Consider the following 24,286-nt stretch of genomic DNA (forward strand, 5'->3'; position numbering starts at 1 on the left):
TCCTCACTGATGAGAACAAGCCTGAAAACATACTGAAGAGATTTTGACCTAACAGTTCTAGGCCTACTGGGCTGTAGACAGACCTCTATTGGCTCTAACGTTAACACTGACAGTTATACATAACTTATAAGCTTCTAACATTAGAACAAATTTCCGTATTGCATGTAGACAGTATAGACCTTACCCCGGGGCGCTCCTTGTACACAGTTATCTTTGCGTTCGGCGTTTGGGCTATGTTTCGGAGTTAGTAGACTCTATTTTTAATAGGCATAGAAATGTCTAAACGTTAATTGCATGCATACCTAGCTAAGTAACTTAGCCCGGCCCAGTCGCTGTAAAAACGTGACAGCCATGCTCCGGCCCCGCACGGCGTCTGTTCGGGCTAGCCCATGAGCCATTGCTATGCCAAATTTCTAATTGTAAAGTGTCTGTCAGCTCAGCCTAACATGTTATTGATGTTAATGATAGATCTGGATCTACTGTACCTGGTAAACATTACACAAGATAGCAGCTTCGATCAAATTAGATCTAACATTAAGATCTAGCTAACCGTTAACCCGTTGAGGACGGTTTGATTTTGCTACAACACGCATTTTCCATAGTCACCTGCCCGAGTATGCTCGGGACTCGTCCTCAAACTGAGTGATGAATCTAACACGTAACATTCTAACTTGATTTTGTACCAACGTCGAACGAATGTCATCTAAAAATGAGATAAAACCACATTAAAACTAAAAATCTTACCTCCTCTCCTAAATTGTGATGACTGCTGTGGCGAAAATGGAATTGACAGTGACACGTTTCCAGTCCACTTTGTCAAAAGTAATGTCTAACGTTACCGGGTGCCGTTCGTTATGGGTGTGATGTGTCTACACTACAGCCGTCTGCCGCTGCATGTATGGTATTGCATTGGCACTCTGCCGCTATGTGGTGGTAGGTTTGCATAGGCGCAGGCAGACAGCACAGGGCTACATATAGCCGCGGCGCGTGCTGCCGCGGTTACATAGTCCTACAGTGCAGTACATGTACTAGTATGTGTACGTTTACGCGTACGCATATCTGATCGAGCGCTAAAATTGGATGGTGGCAGCTATCAGTTGGCACGCAGCCAAGAGAAGTCATTAGTCTACGATAAAAACAATATGTACTTTTTATTATCACAGCAGTAGAAACACATACAATATTTTTGTACCAATACCACAGTTTTGGTGATTCTTACATCTGACATTCGAATATACAGCAAGGGGAAAAATGAAAGTGGACCCAAAGATATTGTTTGACCTGCAGGAGTACCACAAATAACACTCGGGGACTGGGTCGCATACTAGCAAATGGTGACGAACGGAACCATTTCGATTGGGAACCATTTATAGGTGCTCATCGGAACCATTTTGCGAGAACCATCTGATGAGAACCATTTTGGAGCCGACGAGAACCATTTGAGAACCTTTTTTTCTTAGAGTGTAGGCCTATCTAAATAGGCCAATTTTCCTCCATTTTACTTTTCACTGACTGCTATCAGTGATATCTGGATATCGATGCTACCACCATCATTATACACAGGTACATACGGTATTTGTGTGTGTTTGTGTGTGTGTGTGTGCGTGGGGGGGGGGGGGGGTATGCCTCTCTTTCTGAGAGGGCATTTAATACGTTGCATGGTGGGGCGAGAAACAGTGCAAATTGAGCCACAGCTAGGGTGCACGACCCCGCCCCCTCTATGACTCCAGGTTCTGTATATACCACACATGCACACCATGCATGCAACGCTGAGCAAAGGTCAACAAAAGTAGTCATAATGCAGTATTTGCATAATGTTCAGTTCACGATATACAGGTGCTGTCGATCACATAATACAGACTTTGCACGCTCAACAGCAGTCAAGTTCAAAGTACGTCCATGATGGTTGTAGAACGGCCCAAGACTGCAACACTATACAGCGTGTCAGGGTACAAAACCCGAACATGCACTGACAGATACCTACCGTTTGTGTTTGGGAGACTCAATGCGACTTTAGTTTTTGGACATTAGTAGATTAACATTACAAATTATGACACAACCGGATTATACAACATGGACAGGAATAAACATTATACTCTATCTAATAGGTAGGTCCTGTACTACAGATTTAGAAAACTCAGACCACAATCATATATTCTAGAATCTCTCGAACAAATTAAGTGTGTTTTGTTTTGCTTTTTTTTTTAATCTCAGTGTATAAAGTACACATACGGCCGAAGAATCTAAACTTGGGCCATTTAGCTCCAAGAGTATACGTTATCGATGGGCGTATGGTATTCGATGCATGCATATTCGCTGCTAATTCGTGGTTTTCGAGTACACCCCGGTGGTCAGCGAATTTGGATTGGGTCACCCATGAAACGCCATGCTACCGGGTCCCACATACATTAAACAGCTTTCAAAACAACAGGTTAACATAGACACGCCTACACAGTGAACATCAATAGTCAACATACAATGAAGCTCCACCAGTACCTCATATATAAACACACACGTCGAAAAAAGTGCACGAAAAATGATCATGTTGTTATGGCGTTCACTATCATGGCTGACACTGGTACGACGTCGTCGTTCCGTATAGGTCTCCATACTCCCTACCACCGTCTCAAACTTACTTATGAATGTATTTCTTGATTCTTCAATGTTGTCACAAGCAGGACAAACAAAACTGGAATTAAGTCCTCTAGTATTACAGTATCGTCCTATGCGGTAGTTTCACAGACCAAAGACCTTTACCTGAATCTCAGTACGACGACATGGAAGAGGCCCTGTCGTGCAATAATCATGCATACGCACAGAGAGTGAGGTAAAAACGAATCAACGGGTGAAAACGACGAAGAAACCTTGTCATGGTTTAACATTTTGACATTCATTCATTCATTTATTCGCTTTTTCCTTCTCCAACAGAACTTGTAAATGCATTTTTCGCATAAAATATAAGTACATACATATGTCAAATTTACAAAATATGATAAATGACATTAATTATGGATATACAAGATAGGATAAAAAAAAACCAAGGAATATTCGGAAGTTTAGAAAATGCAGGAAATTGGGATGAATACTGAAGAAGCAATGCTTAAAGGGTGCATTTCCCTAGTAGCGAATCCAGGACCGCACCGGGCGCACGCCTCTCCCCCCCCCCCCTTTTCTTTTTTTTTTTTCTTTTTGTTGAAACACATAAATAAGATAAAAGAAAAATGGGGCTGCGCCCCCCCCCTTTAATTTTGTAAATGCGCCCCCTCTTTTCGGAATTCCTGGATCAGCCCCTTTTATTTCCCCCACGTTTAAAAACTTTTTTTAAAAGAAAAAAAAAATAAAACGTCAGTATGAGATCTAAAAAAATACATTGCAAATAGGGTGGTTTTTTTTTTAGAAGTAACGGTCTATCAGGATACATTGAATGAGGGGCTCCCCACGTTATGATACCGCAGAGAGATAAGGCAGAATCAAAGTTTATTATGACATAAAGAGGATGTGAATGGAACAATATGACACCAGTGTTACAAGATATTGTATGACAAATCTTATCGATATGTGTCTTCCACAAAAGGTTATTATCAATGTTCTTTCTTAGAAACTTTGTCAATGAAACTACATGTATGAAAATATCATCTAATACTTTATTACAAGGAAGACTATTCAATCAATAATTATTAAATAACATGCACTTGGTTTTGAGAAAATTCAGAAACAATTTTTCATCTTATCCAATGACGCAACTTTTGAAATTCTAAATTTAAGGTATCCATCAAAATGTGGGGATCCGTATGACTGTGATATATTTATATATATTATGTTTAAATCATCGGCAAACAACAACAAAAAAGATATAGATAACATTATATACGTTATAAACATAATAGGTCCCAATTGAAACTGCCTTGAGGAACACCACAGCTAGTTTCTTTATGGAACTTTGACCAGAGAGGGAAACAAAATTTGTTTACAATCAGTCAGGTAGCTCCTGAACTATACTCCAAGACCCTCACACGGATACTTCATCTTGACACAATATTTGTAAAGAAGTATTTCATGATCAATGGTATCGAAGGCCTTAGAGAAGTCCAGGAAAACTCCCACTGTATGATGATATTTTCCTGTGGCTTTGACGACTTTTTCATCAAAGGAGATATGTCGTGCTCTTTACGGAATCCAAATTGAGAGTTAGAAATAATATGCAAATAAAAAAATATAGAATATACAATTTCTCAATAACAACATAGGCCTACCACTGACAAAACGTACTGTCCTCTGTAAGATAGAATAGAAAATAAAAAATAAGTAAAAATGCAATACACCAAACAAGAGCAAAGTATCACCCTATTCTGATTCTGATTCTGATTAATTTCTGAATTTCTTTTATCATACATAAAGGAAGTACAAAGTCAATTGAACAAAGAAATTAAGCACAGTATAAATTGAATCTCACAGTTAAAGCAAATACTTAAATTTTTCCCTGATATAATCCAAATGAAAATAAACTTTTTTGTGCATACAATTTAGTTACTTAGAAGACCAACGCCTCATTCTAACCTCGTGTTTCATAATTTGTCATTGATTCACGTTTAACGCAGTTCATGTATGCCTACATAGGGTTCACGAGACAACATCAAGAGATATCTGGATATGTGGAGCCGGGAAATGTTTTATTTGGATGGGAAATGTTTTATTTGGATGGGAAATGTGCAAACGCAGCCGGCAAATGCGCATAAATATCTGCCTCTACCCCACCACCACCGGTTACAGCTCGTTATTCCGAAGGTTCGTTATTCCGAAGGCTCTTTATTCCTAAGATTCGTTATTCCGAAGGTTCATTGTTCCGAATTTTATTTTCAGATTAACCAATCTTCGGAATAACGAACCTTCGGAATAACGACTACAAATTTTCGGATTAACGAACCCTATTTCATTTTCGGATTTACGAACCTGTAGGTATAGGGAATTTGCGTGTTTCGGGTTAACGACCTTTCGGAATAACGAACCTTCGGAATAACGAACAGCACCCCCACCACCACCCCCCCCCCCCCCAAAAAAAAAAGAACATGGTAGATACAAACTCTGTATCAGAACAGAACATAAACCTTTGCCTTTTCCATTTTTTCGGGGAGGGGGTGGGGGCAGACCCCTTTTTCATTAGTTTTTTCACTACACTGTATATTCATCACCCCCAGCGAAATTAAGTGGGTGGACGTTGAATCTAAATTTCCCCAAGTTTTAATCTTCTTCTCTAGAACCAAACGAAGTAGAGCTATAAGTTAGTGCTATATGAAGACAGTGATGATAGTAGTTTAAATTTTCCTTATGGCGGATCCGGTGGGGGAGGGGGGGGGGGGGAATTCACATTTCAGCTCCTTCTTGAAAACTCTATGACGGATTTTCTACAAACGTGAGAGGTAGGGTAATGGAATGTGCCTATAGATGTTGTCAGGTGTTTTAAACTTTAGGAATTTTTGCACAAAATAGTCTTCCCGAGAAGTATAATAGAAGTGACAGCGTATTATCATAACTATAGTGCTTCTAGTTGTTTCAGGACTACAGTGTTTGTGACGGACCCGGGTCCTCCTTATGGCCCGTGGTGGAAAGACCGGGATAATTTCACATTTTCATCGTATTCATAAAAATCCTTCAAAACCTTGGAAGGTAGCATCCATGGGTGCACGTCGATCATGAGACCGACACCCACGAGTCATACAGCCAAACAGTTCAACGCTATGGCAAACAAGGCCCACTCTTGACCGGCACACTAACTTAGCCCCGCGTTTTATTCTGTCGAACTCGTGGGCTATTTTTACCTGCAGTATCGCACTCATGGGCTGTATGTCTCATGGACCTGTTATCGTTGTCGAACTCGTGGGCTGTGTGATTCGTGGGTGTCTGTCTAGTGGGATGAACCCGTATCCATATAAGGGCGCATCATAAAGATCTTATAAGTTATAGAAATTGGCACAATGCGCACCCTATAGGGTCTCTGAGGACCTGAAGGCCACCACATCATTCAATAAAAAAAAAAAAAGAAATGAATAGGAGTAACGTCATTGCTCAGAGTAAGTGATTATTGTACTAAGTTTACTTTTGGTGGATTAAGGACGGCGTGGGGGGGGGGGTGAATTTTCCCACTTAAGCTTCTTTCTTAAAAGCCCGTGATTATAAGACTTTTTTTTTTCTTACCAAGAAACGTGACAGCTGTATAATCTCTAGTACAAGAGGATCTCAATTTGTCCAATAATAGTCTTATGATGATTTGGGCAAAGATCATAATGTGCGGGCAAAAGTCCAAAATTTCAAGAATTCTTAGAAAGGTCTTTAAAGATTATAAGAACAGACAGGTGAATACCTGGACAGGTGCTAGTAGTATCTGAATTAGTATGTACCTCAATGAGTAGCCTACTTTTGAGGTTTGCTTATGGCGGATCAGGGTGTGACCTCGGGAGCTGCTCCGAAGGGGAAAATAGCCACTTGACCATGGATCCGACATAAGTTTAAACAAGCTTGAAAAAAAAAAACAATTATATCTAAGCTCTATCCTGTCCCATTCTAGATAAGATTTTACGTCTGTTCTGCTTTTCTGATAATGATTCCCGGACTCCACTGCAACTCCCCTTCCTACAATCATAAGGTGCACTTTGTGCCTCTTTGCACAAATTGAGATACATTATCCTATAGGATAATTAACATACTGTTCAAGTTTGGTAAAAGAACCAATTTTGAGATTTCAAAAATAATCCGACAACGTGAACATTTAGTCCCGATTCAATCCCTCCTCGATACCATACCGCACCCTCCCCCCCCCCCACCTCAACCTATCCTCTTTTTTTTTCTTCTTCTTCTTCTTCTTCTTCTTTTACCCTGGAAGTGGCACTAGAAAAAATAAATGAATGTACCCTTTGAACATTTTGTTTTGGTTTGGTTTTATTCTATTTATTTATTTATCTATTTATTTATTTATTCATTTATTTATTTATTTATTTATCTATTTATTTATTTATTTATTTACACGATTTATTTATTTATTTATTTATTATTTATTTATTTACTTATCTATTTATTGTCAGCTGAAGATATTAAACCAAAAGCGGAATGAAGCTGCTGTGTATTGTGCCTCCCCTTCCCACAAGGGGGCGCCATACACAACGAAACTTTTCTGCTTACAGTGAGTGCAGGTGCTCGTTGCTAAGTGACACGCCGACAGACCGTGTGTGGAGTGTGTATCGTATTGTGTACATTGTGTACGAGTATGTGTGAGTGTGTGTGCGTGCTATTCTCAATCATGAATCGTGTGTGCATTGATTTTGAATGGAGTACACGCGCGGTGTTTACAAACGAAGGAAGGAAGCACGAGAGTTTATGCTGACTGGTATCACTTTGTAAACATGTAGAAGGCTAAAGAAACATCATCAAATCCTTCACGATGGCGATGGAAAAGCAGAATGTCCTGAAGGAAACCCACCACAGATCCGTAACGGCGTTGGGATACCACCCTTTACGTCGTGAAATAATCGCCGGTTTCGAAGGTACAATATAGTAGAGGTTTTTATTTAGTCCCAGGCGTATATATCGATGTCGGTTTTACATCCCACGAGTTGATTTGCAAACGTTAACGTTAAACGTTAGCTTAGAAAATTTAGCAACTCTGTTGTCATTGACTATTCTCTAACTGGCACTCTTACTTAGTCGGCTACGTCTCTAACCACGGTTAGTTCTATAATAATATAACACCTAACTTTAGATTTTGCTGGGATCTATACTTTTGTAATTACTCGAGCTCTAACAAGCTAGTTAGACTAACGCTAGACCTAGTTGTCTAGATCTACTTATAGTCTAATGTTATTTTTTTTTTTAACCATATCAATGGTCTGAAATCAAACAGAGGTAACGTTACAAGTTATTTATTACTTATATTATTAACGTTAGTATTAGTAATTACAGAGATAGTTCAATGATCCAAAATTTAAAACCCAAAACAAGGAGGACATTGAACATGTAGACAAGTCTAATCCCCGATGTAGATCCTATGGTCTTTCTTCAGATCATCACTGTTCAAGGTTCTGGTAGGCCGTCTCCTCACCGACCAATCAGTGACCAGGATGCCAGGAGAAGTGGCTGGGCATAGCGCACCCCGCCCGCACGCTCCAGTCGACTTGGCAGTGTGCGAGCTTCACACTTCGGTTAGCGGCAAGCAGCAAACTGACCAATGAGATCACTCCGGTCGTTGTTAGGGGTGGAGCCTATCTGTGGCGCTCAATCCAAATTTTCGAACCAGTTTCATTGAAACGCCAAAAAACATGGCCCAGAAAAACGCTATTTTTTGGTCTTTCCTTTCATCATTTTGCTTCAAAATTTCAACAGATGATAGAAGACATGTCAGACTCCAATAATATGTCAAAATCAGAAAATCGTAAGTTTTGACCAAATATGATGCTCTGACTTCAAACTCGATTTTCACGGCTTCGACCGTGTGCGACTTCGGGACCTTTTTGTTGTCGCGGGTCACATATTGTGACATTTGAGTGCAGATTCAGACAACTAGAAAGAAGTGTGCTTCAATTTCTGCTTTGATAGTTCAAGAACAATTTTCATTTTTTTTCTATCCAATCCAGATGGCTTCATCAAGATGTGGGAGGTGGAAGGTTACAAGCTGTCTGTGTCTAACCATGAACACCAGGGATGGGTGACAGCCTTTCTTTACTGGTAAGCTATCTCAACAACAGGTTTATAAAATTAAGAGTTAAGAAAATTTAATAAAGGATAGATCTATGAATGAAGAGATCTAATGTTATATTTAAAACAGCAGTAATTTAATTTATCTGGAGGGTTATCATCTTGTACCTTTTGCACTAAGAATAGTACACTAGTAGTTAATTAGTTATTCTGTACTTGTTCTTGGATTGCACATATTTTGTGTATATTTGTGTGGCATGTCCTGTACAACAGCAGACATCCCAGTTAATTTGATAATGAACATGTGTGTTCGGAAAGGTGTGCCAACTTTGCACTGATTTTTAGTGTATGGACTGAATTTAAATCATGTAGATATGGTTTAAAACCATCTTGGAGAACTTTGACTGTAGGGTGTAATGCTGAGTACACTTTACCTCTTGTTACCCTGCCAGTTACAGCGTGGGTGCCAGCAATTGCAATCTATAGAGCTGTAATCAATGCTCAATTTTGTCAAGGCTAGAGCAGGACTGTTATCCCCTTTGATGTACAGTAGGGTCTATCTACTTGCATTGTTTTTTGCTGAAGGCCCTTATTTAACCCTAAAGAGACTGGGGGGAGGGGGGGGGGGGGGGGCTAAAAGGCCCCCCCTCGACATTTTGCGTGATTACTCTGCAACACGCAATGCTCTCGCCGCGATGCTCTATGACTTTTTTTTTTTTCGAGTTTCCCGCACATTTTGACACCAAATTTGTGACGCCCGGGGGTACAGTACTGAAGTTACATAACTTTTTGTACATGCACGTAAGGCCGAAAATGGCTCAAAAATGTGATTTTGTGTACAAAGTCAATGCAAATTGAGTTTTTTTCACATGGTTCATATAAATATGCTTATTTTTACTCTCAATGGCTAAAATTAATTTGTTTTAGGAGTATTATGCTTCAAAAAGTGTCTGTCACAAATTTTGTTAAAAAGACCCAACAAAAACAAAAGGTCGAAAAAACAAAGAAATGCATAAGAAATTCATGAAACAATAAAGTAGATAAGAAATTAATTTTGATACCGAATTTTTTTTCACATACATTTGCTAAGAATGCCACAAAGAATAATTAGACCAAAAATGAGCACTTCTGGAGCTTTATTTACTGATTTAGACCAAAGAGTCTCATTTCTCGCATATATTAGCATAATTAATCAAAATAAAATAAAAGAAGACTATTTCGGAAAATTTAGATATACGATCTTGTAGATTACATCGCACACTACCATTGTGCAAATTTCCGCGGCGATCGCGCGATCCACGGCCGAGATCTTAAGGGGGGCCCTTTAGGCCCCCCCCCCCCCCCCCCCAGTCTTTCGAGCTACCTAAATAGCCCAGTCTTTTTAGGGTTAAAGGCTTGTGAAAATATCATGGTACAACTGTAACTTAGATACACTGAGTCTAATGGAAAGATCAAAATCTCATATCCTATGAAATGGGAGGAAAAAGTAAAGAAATAAGTTAGTTCAAATACTGAGTCACTGCCCCATTACTGTATCAACATCCAGGCATGAAGCAAAAGTGATGTTTTCCTCATCGAATGATGGGACGATCATAGCATGGTCTACAGCGGCAGCAGTACATGATCGCATCTCGGTAAGTCCCTCATGGATTTAAAAGCCTTTGTGCTGTCAACCCAGTAAAAATCGGAATGATTTTCTATTAAAGAATTAAAATTGTGTAAAATGCATGGCATTTTTGTGGATAGCAATTATACTATTCTTACGAGTAGATAGCAGCAGTGCATTCTATGTAAGTTGAATCGCAGGGATAAGACTGTTTTTTTTAGACCATTGGGTGAACAAAAAGTTTAAAAAAAGAATCTATGGTCTTTCACAAAGCAATATAGATGATTGCTCAAGTCTAATGTGATTTCTGGTCAATCTCTCAGTGGAAACTCTGGCTTCCATGGTCATTATCAAAACTTGAAATCGTTTTTAAAAGATTTTAAAAGAGCCTTTCAGTTGTGTCTGAGGGAAGCTGACATTGAATGAATGCTCGGCAATAATTACTGTCAAAAGGTGCTAGATTTCTGTTCAGTTGTTCGTCCTTTTCTAAATGACTGGCAGCTTTAGATCCGGGTATCAAGATATGATGTCTATTTGAGACAATTTGAGACCAGACATGCATTTTCATCAACATTTTTAGAAGTCCAACCAAACTTGACATTTTTGTACAATGTAATTCATTACTCTCAAGTAACTCAAGTGACATGCATGCAGTTGGAAATATGATCATAGCAACCTACTTTTGTGTTTCAACAGTATGGCTCAGTCCAACTGTAAGGCTATGATGACACCATAGGGAATTAGGGTGGTTCAATATCCTGATTCTTTTTTCTTTTTTTATCGGTAGTGAGTTTGTGGACATTTGTGCTGATTGATGAACCATGCACAATGAGGGTTGAGTGCTCAAGATGATTTTTTATTTTTCTTAATACCTTGTCTTTTCAGTTTGGTTCTCCTGTCTACTCTATGGCCCTTAACCTCCGTCGACACCAGCTGGTCTGTGGTTTCAATGCTTGCATCCGAGTCTTCAGCCTAGACGAGAGTGAGTTCAGTGATGCTGTTCCCTGAAGGTTTCAATGATATAAGGCTGTACCTGATGAGAAGAATGAAAATGATAGTAACTAGTAGTAAGGAAAATGGTAATATTGGTGGCAATATCAAAATCATTATCGTAGATAAAGGTCATAGTGTTCTCGTGACAATTTATGGCTTGTAGACAAGGAACATTGTAATACATGTATATGGTGAAAGAAACAGGACTAGTATTAGCACCCTAAGTAAAGAGTGATTTTGGTTGAAGGCACTGAGAAAAACAAAAATCAAATTGCTATAGTGCTGTGATTCTATCTTCACCGAAGGCATTAGATATATCCATGTAGTGTCAAATCTAGGAAAGGATCTCTTCACACCTCTGGAATGTATGCACACATGCTTGGATGCAGCCACTATTTGGATTCAATCTACAGCAAAAGTGACTGTACAAGTAGGCAATCACAGTACTTAATTTCTACCAGTTAGTACTGAAAGCTTTCTACTACTTTTCACTACAATTTGGTATTGTTTGTGTTTTTTTTTTTTTGTAAAAAAAAAGAAATTGAAAAAAGAATCAACAAAAAATACAGTTAATACTATTCAGGCACATTGCAGTTTTATTCACATAATTATTATTTGTTTTTACTTTCTTTCATTACTCAATTCACACTGACAAAGCAGCACTATTTATTTATTCTCTTTTCCATTTTTTTTTTAATGTCATCTGTTTGTTCCTTGGGCTTTTCTGTTGTATTTTCTATTATTGTTATCAGTGGTTTTGCACGGATGGGAGGTACAATGTAGCACACTGCCTGAAATCAATGCTGTGTTGGTGGGGAGATAACAGAATACGTCTTTCTTTTCGACAGATCGTGAAAGTGGTCACCTGATCAATCTGAAATATTCCTACAACTCACGAGAGCACTCCGACATCATCAAGTGTATTGTGTGTCTGGAATCCAGGGTGTACTCTGCGGGGTGAGTGGTGTAATATTGCCTTCCTCACAAGGCATATATATATTGCCCATTACGTCCATGTAGATTTTCTGTGATTTTTCTGTGATTTTCTGTCATTTTTCCGTGATAATCATCTTGGAACAATAACTCAAAAAAAAATGTGACTTTCTCTGTCTGTCTGATTTTTAAAACCTTTTGTTATTTTCTTGATGTAATTTTATTGTAACTGACAAGGTCAGCATGAATATGAAGGACTTTTTATGTGAAACTACCATTTTGTCATACCATTCCTAGTTGGATTTTATTATATGTACCTAATTCTCCATATCGCATATAGCCGATATCAAGGCGATATCAAGTGATATAGTTCGATACCTCCAATATCGAACCTCTCAGGCTGGGTGAGCAACTTCCAGTTATTGATTTGCGTACGTGTTATTCTATTTAAGCGAACTTACAAGCTTTGTTTTGGATCCAAAGGAAATATATTTGTTTTGACTTTAGTTTGTTTATTTCCCGAATATAACTATCCATTACACCATGGGGTTTTTCTGTGAGGCAGCAGAGTGTACTTCTGATGATGCTGAAAGGAAAAAAACTGGACAAATATCCGTGCTCCGAGCAGTAGAGGTGCACCACATGCACAGGCCGCGAATATTTTTTCCGTACATGGAAACGCTCTGCGCCTACTTTCTGCACGTGTACATGCCCTCCACAGTCGACTGCATTTTCTTCGAACGATGCTTGCCACGCCGCGGCGCCGGCTGCCTTGGCTGACAATCACGATACATGATGAATAATGTCCAATAGCGTTTCCATGTACAGAAAAAAAAATGTTCGCCGGTGCCGCATCGAGCTAGCTCGCACCACTAGAGTTCTGTTGCTCTCACGCACAAAACCGGAAGTTACTGTCCCAAGAATTAAAAAAAGGTAAAAAAGTTAGAGCGCAACACGCGTTCAGATTCGGAGAGCTATATGCAATAGGGAGAATTGTACACACCTTGGCACTATTTAAAATGATATTGATGATAATAATACCAAGAAACATTAATAAAGCGCTTGTGTTTCTGAAAGAGCCATTAGTACAGCACAGAGATGTCAGTTAGGATACAGAATTCAACAAATTAAACACTTGATTGGAATTAGACTGCTAGTACAGAACTAGAAATAGATGTTCAGCTACATGTCACTATGATACTGCCACTACTGCTGAAAGTGACTGCAACTACGTTTGTACTACATGTTCTTGATAATACTTCACTGTTTAAAAAAAAAGAAGAAAAAAAAAGATAATAATAATGAGAGTGATAATAAATCTAAAGAACAGAGTTTATATTCATCACTATTCAAAATATCCAGAACCAATGTGTGCCAAGCAGTTTCTGATATCCCATGTGATACACTTGAAACCAAACCCACAAATAAGTGTGGATTGAGGGAAAGCAGCAATATTTAATAGAATAAATCAGTGAAAGTTTGAGGAAAATTGAGGAAATGATGCGACGGAAAATTGACTCCTTGCTGTTTCAATGCTGCCCTCATTGGATAAGAAGACTATGTACAGTTTATGGTGCCATATACAATGTATGGACAACTTTATTGAGAAAATAAGGAGAAATCCACAAATTTCATTTTCCATGAAAAGTGCACATACCATCGACTTGAAAACAATGACAGCACCAAAACTGTAAAAATACAAAATGTTTGAATTGATTTTCTAGTTTTCCTCAATCAAATATTGCTGCATTTATTCAATCCACAAATTAATTTGGGTTTTGGTTTCCTTTATTGTTACCTGTAGCCATTGTGTACATGTCTGGGTTTTTTGTTTGTTTTGTTTTGTTTCCTTTTTTTGGAGGGTGTTGGGGTAGGGTGGGGGGAGCTTTGTAGACTAGTGAAATCAAATTGTGTCTTTGACTCAATCAGAGTGTGTGACGAGCCCCACCCAAAAGCAGTGCAAGAGAAAATGCATGAAACTCAACCAGAAGATTGCTGCACATGGTAACCATATCTGAAGCAGATGCAAACTCGTGATGTCATTACAATTTATAGGCCTGTGAGTGTAGCATGTGATATCCTGTTGTCTTCCGGTTATCTGTTTTTTGGCTTTGTCTGCTTGCCTGGAATTCCCCATAATGCTGCAAAGTGGGAATGTAAACTGAACTACAAGATACACTGTATGTGTACCGTTTACGTACATTATAAATACTTCAAAGAACATGACTTATGGATTGTATAATAAAGTAGACTGTTACAGAGAATTGTTCAAGGCTTGTGAACAGAACAATGAAAGTTTTACTTGAAATCATATAGTGAGAAATAAAAATAGATTCATGTATCAAAAGTGAGTGATACCAGCTAGACCAACACAGTCCGAAAACAATTGGCATATTGCGTGACTGGCATTGTCACATTATTGAAATACAATGTAGAGTGAATCTTGGATTTTCCACTGAAAAGTTTAAAGATTAAAGACAAAAAAGAAAAAGTGCAGCAGCTGCAAACTGCTTGTCCAATGGTGGTTTCAAGCCCATGGAGTAAAATGGAGTCAAAATTGGCATGAGCTTTTGATTATAGCAGAATCTTTGTCAGAGGCAAAATTACAAGCATACATGTACAGGGTACACAGGGAAACAGATTATGAACTACATGTACACTGTACACACAACATGCACTGTCCTGGAAGGGCTAGGGACACAGAGCAAAGAAAACAAAAGGGACAGAGTTTTAGGTGTCAAAGGCAGGAATAGCCAAACTGGTATAAGGTGAGAAGAGGGATTATTAAAGCAAAGGGGTGAGCAAACAAAAGGAAGAGGTAGGGCCAGAGATGACCCCTGGATCATTGATGGGCAACCTGGGAAGGGTAAAGATGAATAGGGAGACAACCTCAAACAATATGATCAAGTTGAGATGAGACTTTACGCAACAAACATCATCATTGGACGATTGTCATTTTGTGTAATATTTGTATACAGACATGTAACAGTGTGCATGGTAGTATCCTTCCTTGCATTGCATTAGAAGAAATGTGTGTTTTTTATCAGTCAGTTTGGTGTGTATTACCTACACTGTAGTATACTATCTACTCTTGTTCTTCTTTTCAGGTTTGACCAAAAACTCATCATTTATGACTCCTCTTCATATCCTGGTAACAGAGGTCTGACGCCAGTCTTTTGGTGAGCTCCAATTCTTTTCATAAATCCAAATTGTGGCTTTACCTTGACAGTGTACTACTCTTGGTACAATGTAAAGTCAAATGAGAGAAAGCATAATGCTCTAGAATATAACGTTCTGGAAGGAAACTGTTAACACCATGTATCATTCACATGTTTACCTGATTGTACTTTGATGATATGTTGAGACAGCTTTTAGTTTCAGTTTTTCATTAGAATTAGTATCATAAATTATCAGTGTTTGCTTTTACAGGTTTTCTGACTGAACAGTTTTGTCTTACAATGTACTAGTATAGCTTTAGGATAGAGAAGAGTATGCTATGACTTAGAAGGATAAAAAGGAACAAAGTAAAGTCGTAACAGTAAAGATGCCTGAGCTGTAATTCTTGCCTCACTTTTGTAATGAGTTCAGTTTTCATTCTCTGCAGTTTTTACAGAGGAGAAATTTATTCTTATAAAACTGTAGCACAGTTTACGATACCTGAGCACAACTGATATGTGCCGATTGACAACAAAAGTATCAAATATAGCCCGTATGCACGCAAGCCACCACACCCAATTCACATGCCCGTAAATCATCCATCAGTAGCGGAAGTAACAGGGAGCAGAAAAGTTTTCATGCATGACTCACAGAACATGAATAGACAGTTCCCTCTGTAGTCATCTGACACCACAGTGCTCTCGGAGTAAAAGGAAAGAAATATTCCACTGACTGGAAGTCCAAGGTGACTTTCCCTAATTCAGATGCATATATATAGTAAATTCACATGCTGATGTCAATCCCATATATCCATATCCTCATCTTGCCAAATTACATCGACCACACAATCTTCCTGTAAAGGCAAGACCCTTCCTAACGTACATGCACACCTCACACAATAGAACTGTGTTCAAACTGATTGCCTCATGTTTGCAAGCCTTGAATAAAAGAAACACAAAAGAAAACAAAAAAAAAACATCAAATAGTTTATGAGTAGATGAAAAGATCATGTACTCGGTCTTGTAACTTGATACCTCGATTATTCATTCAAACTCTCTCAAATTCATTGTCTCACAAAATGCTGGTACAAACTACATGTATCTGTCTATGATAAAGGGCGTGTACCCCATGCATATTTTGCTGCATGTTGTGCCCACCTTTTGCTCCTTCCATTTTTGTGATCAGAATACTTTCCAAATTGTGATATCTCTTGATAGTTACAAATATTGATAAATGAACCCACTGTGCATCGAGAAGCTTGATGTAAATAAAATGTTTCCTTTTGAATTTCAACAATCAGTTTGTTGCTGCTGCTATGGCATTGATACACAACCTTGCAATATCTTTAGAGCACATTCATATAAAATGCTTTTTAAGATCTACATTGTGGCTGTAGTGAAAAAAGAAAGCAAACAACAAAACTGATTCTAGAATGAAGTTGAATAGGAGGATTCCTTCCTGAAAATGTTGTGTTTAATACTGAATAATAGTAAATCCAAGAAAATGATCAGTGAACACCATGCATGGTCCTCAGTGATTTATTTAGCAACCAGCACAATTAATGGTCTTGGAAAGTTGTTTTTCAAAATGAATGACGGAATATTACCAGGTAGTTTTCATATGATGCCTTTTTATACAATAACCAGAGTAGGCAAACAGCTTACACACATACGTATACATGTAGGTCTTCTATACAATACCTATGGAATGGGGTGTGAATTCCTTTAAATAGGAGGTACAGCGTAGTTGCATGCTGGAAATGGTGCCTTTTGCAGCAATGGGAGTACAAACCTGTAGGAAGGACATTTGTTGGGATGCAGCATAGAATGGAGTTTTAGGGACTTGTGATTTTTAATAGAACAAAACAAGAAAATTTTAGAAAAGTTTATTAGATATTATATTTTAATTGTTTGTACATGTAAACAACAACTGGTTTCCTTGGCCTGGAATGTCACTGGTTTAATAGTTATCTTATGGTGGAAAATATTGAACAATGCCAGGAATCTGAAAGGTTTCTTTTCCTTTTTTTTTTTTTTTTTTTTTTGTTCTTTAGAGTGACCAGTGTATATGATATACTGCATTGTACACAAATTGATAGAAATTGTTCTAGATTTGTAATCACTCTATCATGAAATGTTTGAGATATTTATGCTGATTTATCTAACTGAAATTGTCATGCTTCAAACTTGGACGTTCTTCATCTTAACAGAATGACGTAAGTTTGTACCGTCAGTTGGGCATCCAAGATCTAATCAGCAAATTTAACAAATGCCATCAGCTTGGCACCTTTGTAACTCTGCAAATTGCTACAGTTGTAGATTCTAGATGATACTAATTATTTTGCATTGTTTGCTAAACATGTCCTGTTGTAATTCTGAAATATATAATGTACATGTTGCTTTGTACAGTGTACCTTACACCTGTAGTTTGATAAATTGTAATTTGTTAGATTTTGATACTGGTAGATAGCTTGTAGAACTTGAGTAGCTGCTTTTCTGTTTCTTAAATTAACAAAACCTTTTTAAGTTCCGCTTTGTATTTTCAAGCTTTAGACTAGATAATTTCTTTTTTTTTTTGTGCTGATCTTTCTTTTTTTTTTTTGACGCTAGAGTGTGTGAACTGTGACTGTAATCTGAGTTGATTTGAAAATAAATTATATGCTAACCAATAAATTCTAATCAGCTCAGACAATAACAGTGTCCGTGAATTGTAAATATTCAAATCTGATTTGCAGCTAAGTAGAAGTAGTTTCTAAACTTTGCTAGTTACTAATTGTGATCAGTACTGATATTAATTACAAAATGTAATGCATACATTTCTGATAATATGCAAAATTCTCCATAGCATACATTCCAAATTATGAAGTATTGACTGCCTGGATATGTTTTATTTTACAATGTGTTTTGTTTTTGTTTTTTTCCCCAAAGCATTATTATACTCCACCAATCTGTGTATTGCTTGGACAGAAACCTTATATTTGAGTGTTTAGGCAGAAACAGATGGCGAGGTTGCACTTTTATTCTTGTATTTTTTGGGATGATGAATGAGCTATGTATAGTTGTACTAATATTGCAAAATGAATCAACAGGTGATAGATTTCAGAATACTGCAGAGTCAGTTTGACTCAACACTGATTCTGCAGTTTGAGCTAAGTTTTTGTACAGTGGACTCCTGGGGCCCGTTGCATAAAAGTTACAATTATGGTAACATCCAATGGTAACTTCCATGGAATTCTTGATTTTGATTGGCTGTTGAGTATTGTTACCATGGTAGCTAACCAAAATTGTAACTTTTATGCAATGGGCCCCTGTAGTTCAAACAAAGTCCTTGCGACAGGCAGTTTTCTTTTGTTAGGTATAGCAAAATTGTGTCAGTAATTACTGAAGAAATAAACAATAAAAAAAGCAAAAACCCATTAAATTAAAGAGCGATATCATAATGTTGCGGCATGAATTTTTACATTGTTGTAACCGGAATTTGATCCGTGTGTGTTGTACATGATGGGAGTGCACGGTACCAGGGCCTGCTGCAATTGCTGGCATGACAATGTGGTCACTTGCCATGCATGACGGTATCCATTCTCTTGACTACTAAGCCGTGCTCTCTGTAGATAGCAATTACTCTTAGTGTCATCTGCATGCACAGTGTTCATCAGTTGTCTTCATAGCACTTGCCAAGCATACATTGCACGTCATGTGGGTCGCAAACACAGGGAAACTGCCTTCTACTTGTAGTATGGAGGAGACCTTACTGTTGTCTGTATTGATTTTACTCCGTGTAAATATGCATGGTATACTTTCTTTGCTTGTTTTTTTTTTGTCTGTTAAAATGCCTTCTTGCCTCCACCCCCTCCAATCTGATATGCCTTCTTTGCTTCTAGTTTTTCATTAAAAAATGCAATGGGTGATAATTTTTATTGTCACAGATTGATTTTTTATATTGCCCTTCTTCAACATAATTTACATTGATGGAGAGCAATTCGTCAGTCAAGTTGCAATAAAAACAACTCTACAAAAGAGTTATTTCTTAGAATAGTTGTCAGAATTTACTTCATTTGAAATTAAGAAATCAGTTTGGATCTGGTGTACAATGTACAGCTCTTTCATAATTTGTGAGATATGACAACAATGACCTGCTAAAATGGTGTCCACTCCGTTTGCTTGTAGACCTCTATGTTCTGGTGTATACCATGCAATTTTGTTTGGTTAAAGATGTACATGTACTTCCAAAAATGTGCATAGAAATACATCCTTTGACAATGCAGTATGGGAATAATATGTTTGTGACATGAAAGTCATGCTGGAGGAGATGATTTTGGACACTCCATTAACTAGACTCGATAGTGATATGAGCATACTACCCAGTGTAACATCAAATCTGTACTTAACACAATTCTTTCAGAGGGCCTTGCTGTTATAAACCCTCTCACATTTCTTGAGATGAGAGCATATTTCTATGCTGGAAGTAGGATACAACAGTTTGTAAAATGGAACATTGTACAGTTTAGTTTTCCTAGTGGTAACTGTGTCCTGCTCTAGCTACAGGGCAAGTCCAAGATAATGCGCACGTTACGTATGGGACATTCAGAGACTTTTATGACCTGAAAAATAGTGTTAATGGCCTTTGATCATATTGAACTTCATCATGGTGATTGATATCTAGAAGAAGTATAATCATGTAAAAAATTGAGAAAAATGACCTTGACAATTATATTCTAGAAGAGAAAATATGTGCCGTTACGTATGGGACCAGAAAAATTTTGTTTTTTTGAACATTTTTTTCAACCTCAAAACTCTCTGAAAGTATATCATTCTACAACTTGTAACTCACTGTGATGAAAGTCACAACACTCAAGATTATCACAGGTAAGTTTCATGTCATTAGGCAAAAAGCTCTAATTACAGCTTCTAATTAAAGACAGACATGACGTGTTACGTATGGGACAATTACGTATGGGACAGTTTGTCCCCCATTCATTTAGTGTGTGAAGAACCATGTTTATGGGTATTTTGCATAATTATTGAAGTAAAATCAGTTGAAACTACTCAAATACTGATCCAGATTGTCAAGGAAACAATATTCCCCAAATATTCACCATCATAATGATATTCAATCATATTTTTATATTTTTATGACCAACCTGGGTATGCATGCCCTTTGTCCCCCATTCGTTTAGTGTGTGGAGAACCATGTTTATGGGTATTTTGCAAAATAATTTTGCAAAATACCCATTTAAACACATTTTTGCATAATTATTGAGGTGGAATCAGTTGAAATTACTCAAATACTGATCCAGATTGACAAGAGAACAATATTCCCCAGATACAATGTATTTACCATCATAATCATATTCAATCATATTCTATATTTTTTATGACTAATTTTTATCAGGATAGTTACTACTGAAACACTGAATAGTTTAAAGTGTTTACTTGCATTGATGAAGGGCAGTTTGCCATTTAGTTTCAATAAAAAACAACTTGACACAAGAAATATTAAGTTTAATAAATAAGCAATACCTGCTGCGTGAAACCCCAGTGATCGAGTAGATATATGATGTCTGTCTAGCAGTCAGCAACGTCATTGAATCGAGTCACACCTCAGTATGCATACCCATGAATTTTTTGTTGTGGCTACTACTGAAAACTGAATAAGGACAATTTGTGTATCACTTGCAATGAAAAAAAAAAAATCATTTTACTTTTTATTTTTTCCTATATATATCACAACCATTTCAAATTGGATCTCCATCACATAAACTTTGAATTCCTCTAGTCTTAGGATTTTATGCTCTTAAGTAATTCATATAAATTGGTTTCCAATCATCTCTTTAAATGTTGAAAACTGAATCCCCATTTCTACAAAAAACTAGACCATCCCTTTAATGCTGATTTTTCATTGTGTATTTTGCCATTTTCCCCTCCCCCTTTCTGAAAATTGTTCAATCAAGTTCATGTATTGTTTCAAGTGTCTATAACTCAAAAAGTAGCTACAATGTTGGGATGCTTTCTTCAGGATGATTGACCATTTGTGTACTGAGAGACCTTCCTAGCTAGCTACATGCATTCACATGCAATATGTATGAGGATGTCCCATACGTAACGCATTTGTCCCATACGTAACATTATTTCAATATCTAATAAAAAATATTTCTTTTATTTTTTTTAATTTTTTCTCTGGTATTTAATTTCTCTAAACAATAAATTAGAACTTTCCAAAAGGGCATTAAAATAACCTTAGCAATTTCAGAAAAAACCTAAAAAAATGACCTCATTTTGTTACGTATGGGACATCTCTTGATAGGACACGAGCTAATTTGCATAATCATTTGCATAATCCCTAAATTTTCATACCAAGTTAAACTATGTGATGAACTTCTTATGTCCACATATTAATCACATATTATTTGCTTTCCTTTGAATTAATATGAATTTTTATAAATGTCCCATACGTAACGCTGTGTTTCACATTTATGCAAATGAAGCCCTTGAAATTTGCATAAATTTACACAATATCATTTTTTCCTCCATGGAAATCAAAACTTCAACTCATAAGCTTCAAAATGATACCAAACATGTCAATATTGAGCAAAGATGAAATTTTGCCTTCTGAGGGGACCTTATCTTGGACTTGCCCTACATCTAACACTAATTTGACATTAACTTCAAAGTAAACCAGTTTGACGCAGAGACTTAACAATCTATCATAGAATAAAATTGATGATAGCAATATTAATGATAATAATAAGAATGATTATGCAAAAATGATAATCAAAATACACAGCTAGTATAACTTGGGTGGATAGTAATTTATGATTATGTTGATGATGATAATGATCAGTAACAGTAATGATGACTGTAATCAGTAGTAGGTATTAGTAGTAGTTGTTGTAGTATGGCAATAGTAGTAATAATAACAACAACAACAATGATAATAATAATAATAATAATAATAATAATAATGATAATAAAAATTATAATTGTTACCCGGGTCTCGGGTAACTGGGTTGAATTTACACTCCAATATCACTCTTGATCTGTATGCAGAGAAAGATAACACACGTCCAGTCAAGATGGATGCAGGGATGAAAGTGTTTCTCTTTATTCTTGTATAAATCATATCAAGTTTCAATAATGATCATATAAATCGCAATCAAAATAATTATCAATACTTCTTTTCATCAACACAACGTGAATTACACATGCAAATTGTTGATATGAATATCTAATTCTTCTTCAGTGTAATTGATAATTTACCTTGCTCAATATTATGATGCTTGATTTATACCTCAAAGAGTCTCTAAAATCAAAGGTTAATTATGACACTTACTCGTAACAATTAATCTTAATATTCTTTTGTAGTAAGCATAATTAACTGTAAACTTCTCCTTTAACAAAAGCAACCTTATAGCTTAACATTAACCAGTCATTTAAAATACAATTGATTTAATCAAATAAACACAACTACATATCATTTGATTAATCTCTGTTTGTATCCACGAACCGAAACACAAATGATTAGATAAACCTAAACCTGGAATGCATTCACTTCTTTGGCAAGAATTGTTCTGAAAGCAAGCGGGAAAACTAGTCATCTTAGTACACTGCAAAACAATTCTAACTTCTTTAGTTTTCCTTTGTTTCTCTAAAAGCCAGGTTTTCTCTCTCTTTCCTGCTCGTTCCTATATTTTATTCCTCTCATATAAAACAAAACGCTTCTATAACATCTTTTACAGCATAAACTTTAACAACATCTGAGATGATCCCTGCCGTCAGGCAAAAGCGAAAGTATTTCGGGAATGTTACTACAGTCGCTCTGAAGACCAAACTTTGGGGACGATCCCTGAATAATTCCTTTTTAGTTTCTTTATACCAAGTGAGGGACTGGCCAAAAAGTGAGGAACTGGGGGGCTGGGAAAGTGAGAGAGACACTGACCACAACTATAAACACACCGTCCAGAGAGCTGGTGGTCAGAGCTCTGGCCGATAAGGTGCGGAGGTTGGCGTGAGTCATCCAAACTGTGTTCACACCGACCCTCCGTCTCTATCTCTATTCTACCTGTATCTACAAATGTACACTATTATCATCATCCGTCACTGTTTCCATTCTGCACAATGCTACACTACTATTCCACAAGCATCATGCCAAATATCCATGTATTTACAATAAGCATACTCGTTAAGGCATTTGGGCTTTCAGTCAGAATAACATATACAATGTATGTCAGTCACTTCACAGTCATTCCCAAGATAGCCTAAAGGTCAACGGACTCTTACACGGCGCACCGCCTAGGAGAGTGTTTACACTGACCATTCTACTCTGTCTCTTCCACAGGACAGTACAGCCTATGGCTTGTTCACACTCGCACAAGCAGCACTTAATCCGGCATTAAATCAGCTTAAGTTGTAATTTCAACTCTTACATCATGAAAACTACTAAATCACTACACAAATATAACAGTAACACCATTTCTATTATTCACCAACACTGGCATACCAGTCTATCTAGCTGTAAGTGACAATAGGTTTGTACAAATACATGTACTTAATAACTTCACTGAGAACACCATTGGTGTTCAGAATTCCTTTTTTCTGAAGGAATAATTACTACATTCAACTACAAAACACTAAATGTCATAGAATCACCAGATTTACCAATAGGAAGGAATGATTTTGAATACAATTGTAATTGAAAAGGGGTAAAAGCAAGGTTTCTTACCTGTATGCAGAGAAAGATAACACACGTCCAGTCAAGATGGATGCAGGGATGAAAGTGTGCTCAAAACCACATCCATCTGAGTGATGTCATTTTTCTCTGAATTTCAAGCAGTTTGGTTAACTCCACTCCGGGCTTTAGGGGTGGATGGATCAAGTTTGTGAGGGTATGTTCTTTCTTTTAAATCAGTGCAATTGTCCA

General features: G+C 37.2%; 1 protein-coding gene across 1 annotated transcript in view; it reads left to right on the forward strand.

The window, feature by feature from the left end:
• Positions 1-7,432: 7,432 nt before the first annotated feature.
• The window catches only part of LOC139729005 (uncharacterized), a gene marked incomplete at its 3' end in the record, with an annotated part of 55,764 nt that continues 38,910 nt past the window's right edge, over positions 7,433-24,286 (forward strand). Inside the window, exons 1-6 of the mRNA XM_071639931.1 lie at positions 7,433-7,535; positions 8,622-8,712; positions 10,229-10,316; positions 11,174-11,270; positions 12,130-12,238; positions 15,322-15,393. Coding sequence (XP_071496032.1) covers positions 7,433-7,535; positions 8,622-8,712; positions 10,229-10,316; positions 11,174-11,270; positions 12,130-12,238; positions 15,322-15,393 — 560 coding nt within the window. The remainder of the gene's footprint in view (positions 7,536-8,621; positions 8,713-10,228; positions 10,317-11,173; positions 11,271-12,129; positions 12,239-15,321; positions 15,394-24,286) is intronic.

The sequence above is a fragment of the Diadema antillarum genome, unplaced genomic scaffold, assembly GCF_040938485.1.
Source record: "Diadema antillarum isolate AM-2024a unplaced genomic scaffold, OU_Dant_1.0 seq00000212_RagTag, whole genome shotgun sequence".
NCBI lineage: Eukaryota > Metazoa > Echinodermata > Echinoidea > Diadematoida > Diadematidae > Diadema > Diadema antillarum.